The sequence below is a fragment of the Protomyctophum parallelum genome (assembly GCF_964188405.1).
Source record: "Protomyctophum parallelum genome assembly, chromosome: 8".
In the NCBI taxonomy this organism is placed as follows: Eukaryota; Metazoa; Chordata; class Actinopteri; order Myctophiformes; family Myctophidae; genus Protomyctophum; species Protomyctophum parallelum.
The window spans coordinates 26,939,713-26,957,590 of record NC_139703.1 but is presented as its reverse complement, the minus strand read 5'-3'; the positions used below and the strand labels follow the sequence as shown (position 1 = coordinate 26,957,590).

At 43.4% G+C, this 17,878-nt stretch overlaps 1 protein-coding gene across 1 annotated transcript in view; it reads right to left on the bottom strand.

Moving 5' to 3' along the window:
- Positions 1-17,878, bottom strand: part of fhit (fragile histidine triad diadenosine triphosphatase) — a 368,579-nt gene that overhangs the window by 79,625 nt on the left and 271,076 nt on the right. The window contains exon 7 of the mRNA XM_083771365.1: positions 9,543-9,611. Coding sequence (XP_083627491.1) covers positions 9,543-9,611 — 69 coding nt within the window. The remainder of the gene's footprint in view (positions 1-9,542; positions 9,612-17,878) is intronic.

Sequence of the window (17,878 nt, the reverse complement as noted above, 5' to 3'; positions counted from 1 at the left end):
CAACATCGTAAGCATACAGTATGCTAATCTGTTGTTCCACTTTCTTCAATTGCTGGTGACAGATGGTTTTAACTTTTGTCACTTGCCAAATAAATTAATGTTTCACAACTGAAGGTGAATTAATTAATTAATTAACCTCTGGAACTCCCTCCCCCCTGATATAAGAAACATGGACTCAATCGCCTCATTTCAAACCCACCTCAAAACCCACCTGTTTAGGCAGGCTTATGATTGATCGGTTTTCTGCTGCAAGCTATTGTCTGCTTTTGCTTTTAACTGTGTTTTGTGTCAACTGTTTTTAACTTGTTGTACGGCGACTTTGAGTGCCCTGAAAGGCGCCTTATAAATAAAATGTATTATTATTACCTGCCATACTAATAGCCCCCCATCCTTTGTCCGCCTTCTCCTACCAAACCACACTGTTTGCACACATCTCACCATGCACAACACCAACAGCATGCCTGTCCAGGCATCAACCACTACTTTGCATCCATGCAACTGTCATATTTACAGTACAATACCCATTTCTATGAAAGAACACATTCTTGCGCAAGTCCACCAGCCTACGTCAAAATCGTCACCACTTTGCCGAGTTACGCCAACTCCGTTCACTTCATGGGGCCAGTCCAATGGTGCATTGTAGTCTACGGCCTTCACAGTGACACGCGTTACATGAACCACGCGACCGGGATGATTTCCAACCCCTCAATGTCCAACATCACTGCCTCTGCTCCACACCAGCTCATTCTACCTCAGCCCCCTCCCCCTCTGGCTGCTGTGCCGGTCAAGCGAACACTCCACCTCAGTAACAGTACGCATCGACAAACAAAGACCACATCGTGTTGACTAGACTACACTAATAAGGACCCATGACGGCCACCGCCAGCAACAACACGCCGGCAACAACCCGAAAAAGACATCTCTTACCTACTGTATCGCACGGCAAACGCCACACAACTACACTTGGTGAACGCAGCTAAAGCAGCTGCCGTACAACATGGACCTTGCATCAGTGCCAACTTCAGTACACTGTGGAGGATTTTTGTATGCCGGGGGGACTTGAATTGAAGTGCGCGAGTGAGTGTGTGTGTGAGTGTACGCGCAACAACACATAATTATTAATAACCCTTCCGTTACTACATGTGGAGTCAACTCAACGCAATTTCCTTCTTCCCATATTGCGCTGCAACGTAACTCTAGGATGAGCCGCCCAAAGGGCGGCGAAATTCTATTTATTATTATTAATGCACAATCTGTTTGGTTGTATGTCAATCGCTTTGGATAAAAGTGCTATATACATTTCTCATTTTACCATTAGTGTGTAGCCTATAAAGAAAAACAAAATCAAATCCTATAGATAGAAAAAATAATCAAATCCACAAATAAGTCAAATAATCTAAATCAGTTGGTAAACTGATGATTGATTATTATTAGTAGTTATAATTAAACCTATATAATTAAATTACTCTCGCAATGCCCAACTCATAGATAGATAAAAGAAAAAGAAAAAAAATCACACTGGCCCGGGTGGTTAGCTCAACTGTCTGGGCACCTATAGGCTTTCAAACATGAAGCGATATAACGCGCCTATAGTTCATTTTCAACGAGATCTGCATTTTTGCACGAAGCGGTCACGGTGCGACAACGCAAGCGTATTTACGTGAGCGCGGTCCCGTGAATTTGTTGCGCGCATGCTCCTTGCGTTGCCGCAACCCCTCTTCAACAGACCTGGCAACAACGTGTGCGTTTCTCGCTTCCCGTTTCAAAAGGCCCTTTATGATGATTAACCCATTCTGACCTGAGATCAGATTTATACGACGTTTCCACTGGACACACACTGGTCTGATTAAAGTCGGGCACTGCTCACTTCACACTGAGGTGTGATTGTTGAGGGGCGACAAGACAGAGGCACAGTCTGTGACAAACAAAAGTACGAAAGGAAAAGTACGCAAATGAAATTAAAAAAATCACATCCATGTGAACTGAGTGGTGCAACTCCGTGTGTGGGGGTCCCCGGTGGGTTCTTCCAGACCCACAGGAATGCGCCCAGGGTGCCAGCCCGGTTCCGGCGAGCCGCCCCGCATCCGAGGAAATGACAGAGTTACTGTGTGGGGGAATTAGCAGACACCTCTCCCTCTCTCTCCCCTCCCTCTCTATGTAATTAGCAGGCAACAGTGCAACACTATCTCTCTCTCCCTACTGGTACTTTAGACATATAGGGACATGTGCGTGGACATAGGGACATTGCTGTTCCAGTGTTCCTTGGAGTGGTTGCACCACTCAATAAAAAAGGAAATCGACAGGGCCCACAACAAAATAATAATCTAAGTGTGAAAACTGTCAAATAATAATGAGTCCATAATACATTATGTGCATCTGAATATTGAAAAATCACACCCGTGTGAAGTGAGGGGCACTCTTATTATACATCATCATACATCATCTCATGAACAACTGAATGTATGTGATCGGTTAGCCGATTTGCTCGTCTACATATGATGTAAATTTTCCCTTCATTGTCAATGGTATTTAATGTTTGTGTGTTGACACAAATTTACATCATATTTAGTGGACATTTGACCTAATTTTGACCTAATTTCATTGTCAATGGCAAATATGAGACGTGTGTGAACAAAAGCTGTGGCATATTATGACATACTGTAAGGCACCACCAGTAGTTAAAACCACACATTTTATTCCATTTTCAACCGCATAGAGTTTACTGTGGCCCCTCATGGTGAAATGGATATTATCAACAAATAAACTGCAATGCAGAAACACTTATCGCACCAGTGGCATTCCCCTTGATGGCTTTACAGGTTTCAGTCTTCCCAGCTCCAATGTTTGGTTATAGTCTTTTAGTTGTTCTGCTTCTCTCCATGCAGTGTTCACCACTGCTGCTGCTTTCATACTCGTAAAACACTTCCTGTTTTCTCCTACCCAATCAGTGATTGCCACCAGGTGCTGACACCAATGATTGATTCCAATGATTGATTCCAATTAGGCCAATTAGGGGTTTTGACAGCACAACCAAGGACTGTCTAAAGAGGACAAGAAGCGAAGACCGTAAGGGTGCCGCCATGTTGCTCACATGGTGCTCCATGGAAGGAAAAAAACATGCGCAGTTGCAGACCAAGGAAGCTGAACGCGGAAGTGTTGGCTGCATATAGCCCATTGCGCATGTTTCTTTCCTTCCATGGAGCACCATGGCGGCGCCCTTACGGTCTTCGCTTCCCGTCCTCTTTATACAGTCCTTGAGCACAACCAGGAAATGCATTCCCTCTACAAGTATCAACTAACACTTTATGCCACTACGAAAATATCCCAGATTTCAAATTCTGGATCAGACAGTATAGTCCCTTGTGGATGTATACTTCAAAAGACTCTGATAAGACCCTACTGTACTGGATATTGTAGGCTGTATTATTATTAGTATGTGTGATCATCTGCCAGGGGGAGGGGCGGCATCTGCCTAGGGAAGGTGGTGGGGGTAATATTATGACACTCAACTGCCGCGGCAGGCCGTTGTTCTGACATGCGTTGCGTCGTGCTTGCGGTTAGGGTCAGGATTAGGGGTTAGGGGTTGGGTGTCGGACTGATGCCGCTGAGAAACACTGCCGCCTGCCGCAGTTGTCGGCAATTGGCGGAGACTCCACGGCTCATGCCGCTGAGAAACACTGCCGCCTGCCGCAGTTGTCGGCAATTGGCGGAGACTCCGCGGCTGATGCCGCTGCCGGAAAATGCCCTCTCTCTCCCTCCTGATGTAGCCCAGCAGACAGCAGTATGTATGTTGGAATAAATTAAACATCTGAGGACGTGTCCAAGTTTACCCATTTAGGCCTGACGTCGAATAAAAAAAAATGTATTGTAATTCCTGACAACTTTATTAAAATGTTTCTATGTCAGTTGTTCTCAAACATAATCATGTCAAGGAACCCAAATATATGACAAATATATGACATTGGCCGCTGACCCCATCTGAAAATATGCAGTTTCAGGGACCCTCTCAGTAGCAAAGATTTGAGTTAAAAACTCGCTCTGAAAGAACATATATTATTCAAAGATTTCAGGCACATTTTCACGATTTTTCAAAAATAGCAGACCTACAAGCTCGTAGCGCGCCACTCGGTGGCGCGCTATGAGCTTGTAGACCTGCTATTTTTCAATAGCTAAGTTATATAAGTGGCGCGCTATGAGCTTGTAGATCTGCTATTTTTCAATAGCTAAATTATATAATTATTATGTAATGTAATGTAAAAGTATATAAAAAAAAGTAAAAAAAACAACATTTTGACATCTCGTCATAATTTGTAGTGTAATATCCACCACTGCCTATAACCGTGTCAGCTGGCCATAGATATACAGAATAACCAGATCAATGGGAACTCATCAAACATAACATAATATAAAACCATGCCCAGAGCAGTATAAGCTCATAATGGTATGGGACTATTACAGGATTATACTATCGGGCTATAGTGTTAAGTGCAATGCAAATTGTGACATTGATTCAGAGTGAACTGGATAAGCTATGTCACTGTAAATCAGTGGAGTTCAACAAGAAGCACAAAGGAGAAAAGCAAACATAGGCCTGAACGCGATGGTTTCATACATTATACAGCTGTGTATCCTTGAGACGATCCAAAGACACAAACGGAACAATTAACAGTGCTTTTATTATTAGCAGTGCCAAGTTCACACTTTCAAAGTACCAGAATAATACATGCCATGGAGACATGCCAACAACAGAAGGAAAACAAAACAAAAACAATTATGACGCACCGTGACAGTTCTTGTTTGGCAAGGTGACACTGCAAAGAGAATTGAATTTGCCATCTGGCACATCAGAGGACGACAGCGATGCTTGCGATAGAGACACCAGGAAGAAAGAGAGAGAGAGAGAGATGAAGGAAGGGTACGGATATGACTGGATTTAGCTGCTGACTCTGTCAGCGAGCCGCTGTCAACCGGGGGGACAGTCTCTTTATGGCCACGCTGCGTGAGTTTGCCGCAACGCTCCGATTCATCTGAATAAAAATGACAAGCGAAACCTCACTCCCAAGACTCATCCCTTCTCTTTACGGCAATAATAAACACTGAGCGGACTGTGGCAGCGCTACTGCCGAGCGTTGTCTGCATCATCTGGAGCTGCAATGAAACATCTTAAGCGATAACGTCTGGCCCCTGTTGAGGTCATGAGCTGAGCAGCTGCCTGGTATTTTCTGATTCATATTCAGTCATTAAAACAGCAGGACGTACCAAGGCTACGTAAAAAAAAATGTGTGTTTATATAATATCAATCTGAGAATCCCATCGTCAAATATTCGGGAAAACAGCGCTTCCCCTGTTGTTCCTCGAAATTTGACGCGAGGCAACAGTCTGTCTTGAGAGACTAATATAATATAAACGTCCAATCATTTTTACATATCTTGGAGAATATACTGTGTCCCTCCCACATTTCTCTGAAAGCAGCCAGTTGCAAAGTGCAAGATTGACTGCATTCAGTTGCAAAAGATTAAATAATTTGGGGACCCCCCCAAAATAATTTGGCGACCCCCCGAGGGGTCCCCTGCATTAAAACACACTGGCCCCGTTTCGTCCGACCGCACGCCAACCGTTCGGTGAGGCGGTTCTTGTATTCTTGTATTTGTTTTACTGAGGAATAGGCTTAGGTTTTGGCACCGTTTACTTAGTTTAAGCTTAGGAATACAAACGTTTAGGCATAGTTTACAGAGGTTACGTTTAGGAGTCCGTTCTTCTACTGTTCTGTTTTGAGGCAAGAGTAGGGGAGCTAGGTGACGTGCCTACACAACTGTTGCACATTATTAATCAACGCTCAAAGCCCAGGATCCATCAGTCATCATCACGCACATTCAGGGTGGGAGACCGGCGACCGCGCCTCTGTCATCATGGCAGGTCTGGTGACTGCCTCTCTGTTATTTAATTCATTGTGGCCATCTGCCACATTAACACCGAAGATATGGCAAGCAGTTTGTGGTCGCATGGAAATAAACAGTACTTTTGACCTGAGACCTTGGCTGTCATCTGTCCAACAATCCAAGCGTCCCTGTTGGGGAGCAGCACAGCTGAGCCTGTTACAACCTGTTAGTACCCATTGGCTATACTGTAAATGACAATGAATAATTGTCCCAACCTGTTTTTACAGATATGTGTAGTCAAATAGACTGTGATAAATAATATCAGTTACTTTGACTTCCACTGGACTAGCCTCTTGAATATGGTTGAGAGCTCACTAGTCACTAGATTCTGTGCAGATTTCCCATATGGCACAAGAGCATGTCACCTTGACCTCTGTGCTTGTAAAGTATCAACATGTACAGTATCTCGATGAGCCTTTTCAATCTCACCCAAATCAGAGCAAAGACCAAACCAAAGTCCACACAGCTCTAATCAGAGACATGCAGATGACGCAGCTGTTGTGACCAACACTCAGAACAAGCTTCAGAAGCCGGGAAATTAAGCTTATAACAGACTTTTCACCTATCTGCTCTGACATGTACACTGTTCTCAACATTGTTCTACTTAGAATGGGGGTGACACAACCTTTCTCTACGAATCCATGCATCGTCTCTGCAACTGCAGAGACAGGCATCAAATGACAATGTTACATGAAATGTTAGCTTGTGGTTATGTGGGTTTGTTTCACTACAATGTTCAGGCTCTGGTGGTGCTCGGGAAGTAACGAGGACGGATAGGTTTAGGAACGAGTACATCAGAGGGACAGCGCATGTTAGATGTTTTGGAGATATAAGCCAGAGTGGCCAGACTGCGACGGTACTTTGGACATGTACAGATGAGGCATAGTGAGTATATTGGTAGCCTCGGAAACCCAGACGTTTTTATTTCCACTTTCTGATCGTCTGCACCTTTGTTAAATTGACGCACACACGTACACACGTACACACACACACACACACACACACACACACACACTCCTAGCTCTCTCTCTCTCTGTCGCTCTAATGAATTAGTCTCCCATGTTGTGCAGCTGCGTCTAGATTCTCCCGGCGGATCCTGCTGGGAGCCATAGAAAGCATAGGTGGACCCCAGTCTAGTATATCGGTAGAAGGATGCAGAGGTTGGAACTGCCAGGCAGGCAGGAGGCCTAGAGGAAGACCAAAGAGGAGATGTATGGATGTAGTATAAGTGGTCGAGGCTCACAGGAGGTTAACATTTGCTTGAAAGTGTCATTACATGCATGGTGATTTTAGGCTCAACAGGAATACATACTGTAGACTTATAAAAAGAAAAAGAGATCCGAGCACTCACGAAATGTGGAGGAAATTTAAAACAAGGTACATTCCATAAAAGCCAACCCTGGGTCGACCTCTCACAGTCTTCACCGGGAATGAAGACCGCGAGAGGTCTCTCTCTTTTGCTTTCGTTGTGTTTAATTAAGTCTAACCAGAAGCAGGATAAAACACATCCCTATACTGGCCATACAAATGGAAAATCGAGGGCGGGGGGGTATATCAAAAGCGGAGGTGTGCATTTGTCCCCATCCTGCCAAGCAAATCCAACGCTGACACTGACATGTGCTTTACAGTGCGTGCTTGCTTAACCCATTCTGACCTGAGATCAGATTCTAAAAATGTCTTCTACATCCTGACAGTTTTCTGAAAAAGCTGTGTTTCTATATGTCAGTCGTTCTTCGATTTTTCAAAAATAGCAGACCTACAAGCTCGTAGCGCGCCACTCGGTGGTGCGCTATGAGCTTGTAGATCTGCTATTTTTCAATAGCTATAAAGCATAACATAATGCTAACACCAAAGTGGAATAATTTGTGAAGATCTAAGTGTAGACGTGGTGGGCTACGTTTACTATCTCGTTCCACACGTGGATAAAAACACTGTGCTTCACCTGTTGTTGTTGTTGTTGCCTCTCAGTCTTTATGAATGAGGAAACGTGGTGAGTCTGGGGTTATAAAAACAATTCACGGCGGCGGGATTATTCACCGCAACGCAAAACACCTCAGAGAAAAATGTTTCTCATTTGCGGGGTGTGACACAGGAATTACAAATGGCAGTGCTCGCCGCCGCTCTCACAATAGCCCTTATGATCACATGCAAATTAAAAACAAACCTATTTATATTTTGCTGGCGGGGGTCTTCCGTAGAAGCTACGTATACGTCCCATTTCGCCCCTCTGGCTTCACGGGGGAAATAGAGCCTAGTTTGTTTTTTATTACACATAGTTATTAGAATATTCATATCAAACTCACTGGCCATTGATATTCATTTGCCGCAGACTCTCTCGCTACAAATCCAGAATGTCACAGTGAAATTTAAAACAGCCTGGAAGCCGTGTTCATTTATTTCCCTTATTGAAATATTGTGGCTCATTGCTTAGGTGATTCCAGCTCCCTGGGGCTGTGGAGTCCACTGATGTTTGTTCAACCTCATCTTCTTGTATGTTTAATTAAAGTTATTAGAAGTTCATTAGTGGCAGATTGTGTTTGCAACATTCCTCTTGTAACAGGCACAATGGGATATTTCTTTTCTGGAATGAATATACAAGCTGTACCAGAGTAGCACTTGGAAGTTAAATGGATGCAACGATCGCCACCTAATTATTCTCTAAAAGAGGGCGTGCGCGCGCGCGCACACACACACACACACACACACACACACACACACACACACACACACACACACACACACACACACTTCATTCTCCCACAGGGAGGGGGGGGGGTCAAGATACGCTAATTAAAGTGAAAACCTGAAACCTGGATGATGTCTATTGTCTGTAAAACATTCATTTGACAATGTTCTGAATAAAATATTAAATTAGCCCTATTATTATTATTATTATCTAAAAGAAAATCCCCTCTTCTCACAATACCTTGCTTTAATAACTAAGTCCAGGATTATCACGCTGATTTGTATACTTTTGGATCCTCGTAACTGGGCTCCAACAAACAAACTGGCTTCATACGTATATCAAGAAGGAGTATGTGTTCTCAATAACTTAATGTATCTGGTGAAATAAAGGGCATTAATATCTTTCACACAACTGCAGTGCATGGGAGAGATGTTTTGTAAAATGAAAAGCTAGTCTTTAGTTTTTTTGATTTTTGTGTGTGACTTTTGTGCCTTCATTGATAGTTATAGTGAAGACGGACAGGAAAAAGGGAGATAGAGACGGCAAGAAACATAATAATAGCAAAGGTCGTCATGAACGGGACTCGAACACACAACACGCTGTCAGGCCAGAGCCTATATGGGCATGTGCCTGGACCACTAGGCCAGTGGGCGCCCGAAAAGCTAGTCTTGTCTAGATACCGAATACTGTGAAAGTGTGTGTGTGTGTGTGTGTGTGTGTGTGTGTGTGTGTGTGTGTGTGTGTGTGTGTGTGTGTGTGTGTGTGTGTGTGTGTGTGTGTGTGTGTGTGTGTGTGTGAGTGAGTGTGTGTGTGCTTGCAAGAGAGAGTGAGTGATAGGGTGAATGCATTACAACAAACGGGAGTGTAAACATAAGAAAGAAAGAAAAGAAAATTCCCGCAAAAAATGGTCACATTACCTCATCGTAGACGCTGTCATTACGCTCAAAGTCACCTGCCTTCCTGGGGAGGACGTGGACGTGGACATGCTGTAAACAAAGCAGCAAGAGAAAACAACAGGTTTTTACTTGGCAGCGTTGTTGCGTTGCTGCCTCATCCAGTGGGACAGCTACACTGCACCTGGGACTCGTCTGACAGACTGACGTGACAAAGGCACCGTTCCCGTAGAGAAAACCTTCATTAAGTCGCAATACGGCATAGAACCCTGAGCGGAACCTGCACTGACGCAAACCACAGGAGGGCCACGGTGACATTCCACCAAGCAAGCCACCTGGCTGCCAAACTGACTCCTTATCTTTATGCTTTTACATGTTTAATTGGCTTTTTTTTTACCCTCCTGTGCACGCCCCTCAAACAAAAACACGCACGGGCGCTCTCACGCACACACGCACGCGCGCACACACACACACACACACACACACACACACACACACACACACACACACACACACACACACACACACACACACACAGACATGACAAAGACCCACACACACACTTGTCACAAACTTGGCCATCTGCATGGTTAATGTGAGTTCCTTCTCTGCTTCAGTGAACAACGTAATGTCTCGGAACAACTATGTTATGCACAGACAATAGCAGGAAGAGCATCTAAACTGAAAACATTTAAAGGTCTTCTTTGGCAAACAAGTTTTATTTTTTACTTTAACAACCTGTCAACCAAAGGCAATACCAGGACTGTGAAAATGAATGGCGTACTCAAACCAAACTCAAATGGCAAACTCAAACCGTGCATCAACTTTTTGTTTTTAAATTACATCCATCTTGAACAAAAGATAATAGTTGTTTGTTACGTTTTTAAATGGGCAACACTCAGAGCACTAAAAGCCGCCATTTAAACCCTAAAACTGTGTAGGCGTGATGGCTGTCATTCTCAGACTCATGAATGTATAACAAACTAAAGAAAGTGGGATGTTATTGTGCAGCGTCAGACACCCTGGATTCACAAACCGCCAAATGAATAGCAGTCATGATGACCGCCTAAACTGTATACTGTAGCTATAGTAGATTCAAGTGGGCAACCGTATGCCATTTACCATATTCTGCGATTTTGGTACATGCGTAATAGCAGTGAGGCCATATCACAGTTCAGCAGATAAGGAGCACCTTAAAGTTGCATGCGTTTGTGTTGTATGTTCTGTGTTTGAACTATTTGTTGCTTCTGTGGGTTTTAACCTTGATTTGGTCTGCCTTTGGTTGTTTTTAAATGTGCTTTATGAATAAAATTGACTTGACTTGACTTGACTGACACTACCAACGTTCAAGTGTTCAAAGTTCAAACATCCCTCTTAAAACAAGCGTGGGCAACCTGAGGGCATAACACCGATGCTTACATTGTGTGTGGAATGTGGATATACTTTTGTCCAATGCAGACACCATTAACCCTGCAACACCCGGATTAATTTCTACTTACGAAAGAACATTTTAGTCAGACTGGAATCAGAGTGGATAAACAAATTACAATTTAGGCATTTGTAAATAAAGAGTGTAGTGCCACCGCTATGTGCTTTATATGCGGACCATTTATTATTGTAAGGCTTGAGAGACGTTATGTGGTCACACACAACCAAGAAAATTTCAAAGGATGCTTGAAAAAAAAAAGAGATAAACTGAAGAGAAGGAGGAAGTCTGCACACCGTTTTGAATGCTCCCAAATAATGTATTACCAAAAGAGGTATGAAAATGTAAGAGAAAAGTTTCAGCCTATATGGCCTTCGTCAGGTAACGTCAAGATGTCCTTATGAATCATTTAATATTAGTCCTCCTTCACTGTTCCAAATAATACTACATTAGGCTATTTAAAACAATACATACATTGTGTGTTTGTAGATCAGCTCATTTCAGCACACAGCTAAGACTAAATCATTATGACACCATCACGGCCCACCAAAATACATTTTAGTCGACTAAATCAATTGTAGCTTGACATTTAGTGTGTGTGTGTGTGTGTGTGTGTGTGTGTGTGTGTGTGTGTGTGTGTGTGTGCGTGCGTGCGTGCGTGCGTGCGTGCGTGCGTGCGTGCGTGCGTGCGTGCGTGCGTACGTGTGTGCGTGCGTGCGTGCGTGCGTGCGTGCGTGCGTGAGAGAGAGCGAGAGGGGGGGGGGAGAAAGAGAGGGGGAGAGGGAGAGAGAGAGGGGGGGGAGAGAGGGAGAGAGAGAGAGAGAGGGAGAGAGAGATAGAGAGAGGGGGAGAGAGGGAGAGAGAGAGAGAGAGGGGGAAGAGAGAGGGAGAGAAAGAGAGGGAGAGAGAGAGATAGAGAGAGATAGAGGGGGAGAGAGGGAGAGGGAGAGAGATAGAGAGAGGGGGAGAGAGAGGGAGAGAGAGGGGGAGAGAGGGGGAGAGAGGGAGAGAGAGGGAGAGAGAGAGGGAGAGCGAGATCAAGGACATAAACCTAATTGTGAGGCCTTTATTCATCCTTCATTATAGTGTGATAAACAGTACAGGCTAGCAGAATAAGTGTTTATAAATGCTACAAACAAGATAACGTGTTTGGAGGCATATCTGCTTTGTAGCCAGGCATTTTGTATTTAATGAGGTCATTTGCATAATTTCTGCATTATTAAATTTGCCTACCTTGAGGAAAACTTTGAAGTGAGTGCGGGGGGAGGGGCTATTCATCATCACAGAGGATCCCTAAATGGTTGCTGAGTGAGTGAGGCAGCTACTGGCAGGCCGTGCGTGCGTGGTGCGTGCAGACCCCCCCCCCCCCTCCCAACAAAAAAAAAGAAATCAGACGTTTGCCCGGGAGCTATAGTGTCCTCTTAAACATCTGTTGTCCAATTTATGGAATTTATTTTCCAATTTATGATTTTTTTTTTTTTTGCTTTTTTTTTTTAATGTTTTGAAATAAAAACAATTTATAAAATGCAGGAAACCACAAATTAAAGGGACCCATAAAATGTGCTCGCGACCCACAAATGGGTCCCGACCCGCCCGCTGTTTGGGAACCAGTGACCTAGACTAGAGTGTATCTGTTCTGTTCCATCAGCATGTCATATTACACGCACACACACACGCACACGCGGTGTAGTATATGCAGATGCTCAGGTCATGGTTCAATGTCAGCGTTCTATATGCCACCCTTCAATCAGGCTCTATGGATGGACACCCTGGGCTTTATTTTCCGTCAATAATTGGTCACTGTTCGCCGCCTCCGAAATTATGCACAGTCACACGGAGAACGTCCGTTATGGAAAGCCGGGCTCTCGCGCCCTCCTGTCATCTCCAGTGATACATAGAGGCGTCATGGGAAGTTGGCATATTTGCTTAACCCATTTTGACCTGATTTTTCAAAAAATAGCAGACCCACAAGCTCGTAGCGCGCCACCGAGTGGCGCGCTATGGGCTTGTAGATCTGCTATTTTTCAATAGCTAAAGCATAGCATGACGCTAACACCAAAAGGGGTTCCTCGCCAAAATGGGTTAATGTGCACAGAGGATACCTGCGTGACACTGTGATATGTGCGCCGCACCGTTTCCCCTCGCAAATAATCAAAACAGATGTCCATTAATTAGCCGCGCGATGACACGCGGAGACAAAATGACAAAATGGCAATTCATATAGCTTACGTAAAAATGTTTGTGAGAAAGACAGACAAATATAGTTTGGCATAAACAGCTGTGTTCCTCCATTTAAAGAGAAGGGGTACAGAAGCGTTAGTGGCTTCAAGCGGGGATCTCTAATTAGCTAACCGAGGAAAGAAAGGAAAAGGGAGGAGAGTTTCCCACAATGCCTTGCATTTGGCAAAGCGCACAGCCTGCAGAAAAAGCAGCAGTGATTCTTTTCAACAATCCACATGGAAATCTATGGCGTCTTGTTCTGATGGGTTCAGTTTTTCATTGTTTTCCTTCACTTTCCTATTGAACTCTATGGGGAAATTAGTCAGCTGCTAAAGGGGTTCACGTCTATCGTTAAGCTGCTCCGCACCGCAACAGCAAATATGATGCGGCTTCAGGCTGGATTCATAACTCATGCGCTTGTTTATTTACAGATGCGCTGAGATGCAAAGGCACATCGCGCTGAAAAGAAAAGGCCCATAAAAGATGTATGCCGTTTCCCCACATGCATATTATATCCATTGAGCATCGCTGAGCCCGCCAAAACAAACCGTGCCTTCACAACGGAGAAAATGAAGGGAATGAATTGTGTATGAATGTGAGTGAGTCAGAATGTCAACATCAATTCATACTGTACCAGTCGACCGGGTCTCCCAGGGGTGTACTATAACTGTACCTCCCATCCTTTTTTCCATCTACACCAAATCTATAGCGAGAATATCTACAAGCTCGCATGCTATATATATAGCTTGTGAGCTTGCAGATATTCTCTCTCTCTCTCTGTTCTATGTTCTACGTTCTACAGAAGAACATAATATACTGTACATAATACACTAGTCTGTAAAGTTGCTGACATTGAGTTCTATAAATATCCTCTGATTTGTTGACATCCACTTTTAAATAGCAGGCATCCATTAAGCTGCCTGTAGGCCTCCAGCTTGCTCTGGGCACTAGTTCACCCACAGTGCGATTGCCCTAACTAACTATATCTATACACCAGAGGATTCCACCGTTCACAACATCACTGCAGTGCATGGCAGAGTTTTCCTCCAAGGAGCCAATTCCGCTGCACCGGCGATGGAGGCAGTTGGTGGGTCGCATGCATGCTGTATCAAAGTGAAGATTTGTGATAGGTCAATAATTACATAAATATGACCTACAGTAAAAATATAATCCATATTCGTTGCTGTCCAGAAGAAACCACCTAACTCCATTTTTGAGGTTTTTTTCATATATCAAAGCTATGGAAAGTATTAAAAAGTGCTTCGGCGAAAACCTCCTAACTATCTGCCAAACTATAAACTCCACCCGTTTAGCCATCTTTTTTTAACATAAGTCAGTGTTATTGAACACCCTGTACGTATGTGTGTTGATTAAAGAAAATAGCGAACTAATGAAAAGTATTAAAAAGCGCTTCAACTAGCTGCATGTTTTTCTTTTTTCATTTTCTGAAAAATGTACATTTTGATATGAGATTGTGCAGGTACAGACAGGAGTGCCACTGTCATGCACAATACAGGCTCCCCAATTCCCAATTCCATAATCCTGATCAATTCTACTAAAACCATCCCGTTTCTCTGACAACAAATCACAAGCAAATCTCACCTAATTCTTATATAGGCCTAATAATGACTCATGTTTCAGGTAAGTCCAATATCAATGAGTTAACACATTGTATGCTAGAGTTTTCTATTTGCTCAGGCTTGCTGGTGCTAAGCGATTAACATTGGACTTTTGAACTTTTTAGGGGCCCACAGCGAGGGGCCTCTTATAGCTAGAATCACATCGCATAAATAAAAAGTAGGCCAAACATGTCCACTTCAATTTTAAAAAAAAATTATGATTCTACCATCTTCCATTCTGGAGATATTGACCTTTTTCTAAAACCTGCTTTTGAAGGCACGCTGCTCGCTTGAAAAAACAGCAGAGATATGGAAGGTTGAAGTTGACAGACATTGACAGACAGATATAAAAATGAACACAAATAATATCATATACATACTACACACTGAATGAAAGCCCTGAATGTCTACTTTTAGGAGGAAAACAAATACACATGGTCCCATGTATAGTTTGTCAGTAATTGGCTATTGAATGCAGCTTGCGCCCACCAGAGAGGATTTCAGAAAATGCATGGACCAGAAGAACTATTATTCACAAAATAAGGCCTATAGCGAAATGTACATACTATATACCGTATGAAACAGAAGACTCTCTGCTTTCATAAGAAAAATACTTCTACTGTAATAATAATGAAAATCACACCCCTGTGAAGTGAGCAGTGCAATGTTGCGCAACATTGCACTGCTCACTTCACAGGGGTGTGATTTTCATTATTATTACAGTAGAAGTATTTTTCTTATGAAAGCAGAGAGTCTTCTGTTTCATACGGTATATAGTATGTACATTTCGCTATAGGCCTTATTTTGTGAATAATAGTTCTTCTGGTCCATGCATTTTCTGAAATCCTCTCTGGTGGGCGCAAGCTGCATTCAATAGCCAATTACTGACAAACTATATTTGTATATATTTGTTTTCCTCCTAAAAGTAGACATTCAGGGCTTTCATTCAGTGTGTAGTATGTATATGATAATAATTTATTTATGTTTATATCTGCCTGTCAATCTCTGTGACTTTAAACCTTTATAACTCGCTATGATAACTTCATGAGGAAATGCTCACTTCACAGGGGTGTGATTTTTATTATTATTACAGTATTAGTTTTTTTCTTATGAAAGCAGAGGGTCTTCTGTTTCATACGGTATATAATATGTACATGTCGCTATAGGCCTTATTTTGTGAATAATAGTTGGACCTGAACAACTGCATTCAATAGCCTGACAAACTGTACATGGGATCAATATTATGTATTTGTTTTCCTCCTAAAAGTAGACAATTAGGGCTTTCATTCAGTGTGTAGTATGTATATGACAATAATTTATTTATGTTTATTTTTATATCTGCCTTCAGAACGATAGTATAACGGTGAGATGCGTTACTGGATCGGTGAGTTTAGTGGTTGAGGTTGACATGTCTGGACATGTTTGAGGAAAGAAGCACAGGAGAGAGAGATGATCAAATAACTGGCTGCTTTGTTGGACAACGCTATCTTCACTTTGTTTGGGCAAAGAAGCAGAGATCAGCGATGGAAAAGAGTTTTATCCACGGCAGATAAGTAATGACGTATTATCGAGGGACCGCCATGATCAACTAACTGCCTGGGACCGAGGCTACGTTGTCACCAGCCAATGCAGCCATCGCTATCCGTTGTGTGATTGTAGCCTTTTTATTCATTATAATTGCAGTGATAAGACCTATATCACAGCCGGGCGTCTCTCTCGATACCGTGGATATAGCCTACACCCTACATCCACAATCACACAACGGATAGCGATGATGGCTGCATTGGCTGACGAAGACGTAGGCAGTAAGTTGATCATGGCGGTCCTTCGATAATACGTCATTACTTATCTGCCGTGGATATAAAGCTCTTTTCCATCGCTGATCGTGCTTCTTGCCCAAACAAACAAAGTGAAGACGCGATGGCGATACACACAACGGATAGCGATGGCTGGTGAAGACTGAAGACGTAGCCAGGCAGTTAGTTGATCATGGCGTGTGCCGTGTGCGTGTTGAAAACGTTATGAAATGGCGATCGTTGAAGATTATTCTTGGTTTATATACTGGCAGAGGGCAAATCGACACGACTGCGTTATATCTTTTTCCGAGAATGAGTGAGCGGTGCAAGGCGATCGCAAGGCGCAGTGGGGCCTGGGGGGGGGAACTCAAACTGCCAAAGCGATCAAGAGACTCCCCCCACAAAGCTTCCTCGGGAGAAACCATGTAGAAACAGGAGGGGAGGGGGAATCGAGTGTATTCACAGACACTAGAGTATGGGTAACTCCATTTTAGATGCCCTGACATCTGCGTTGGTCTATGCCGTTGCCGTGCAGACCCATACGTGTAATGGAGGCATTGGAGGAGGGAGCGTCTTCGCCACAGACAGACCTCTTTTCAGGAGGGAGGGGCTTTTTACTCCCGGATCACATATTGGAGCTTCCTGGAGACGAAAGCTGTTATTTTCTTCGGTGTCCTGGAGCATAGGACGTTGATGTACAGTAAGCAATAAAAAAACGTATAAAACGTATACATACGCTTCGCGCGTACGGCGTTCGATATTAATAAAGCGTATGGATACGTTTCCAGCATTTTTTGTGTTAAGTAGAGCGGCCGTCTTGGAATCCAAAGGTTCCAGGCTCGATCACGGGCTTGAATACCAAACGACTCGTCCCTTTTCCATCTCGCCCCCAACCGCGAAGAACGGTCGCGGCAACATTCAATAGGTATAACATACAGAATATGTCAGAAACTAAACTCCTAAGCACCGGGGCCAATGTGAAAATGAGCGTATAATGCAGTGTTGTTTTTGGCAGCAAATTTCTATTTCTGTCAATTGTGAGCTTGTAGATCAGCTATTTTCAGCATGCAACCAAGTGTAAAATGACTTATACTGGATCTCTCGTCCACTAGTCCCTTCCTAACATTTTAGTCATCGTAGCTTAGTTTTCATTTCGTTTTCGTCAGTGGAAAAAGGTAGTCGACGGACAATTTTCGTCTTGGTTTTAGTCGACGAAAACAACACTGGTCTGGCGGTGCTGCAGCTGCTGCATGGGAGTTCAACCCAGTGATTGTGGAACAGTTAGGTCAGAAAATATAA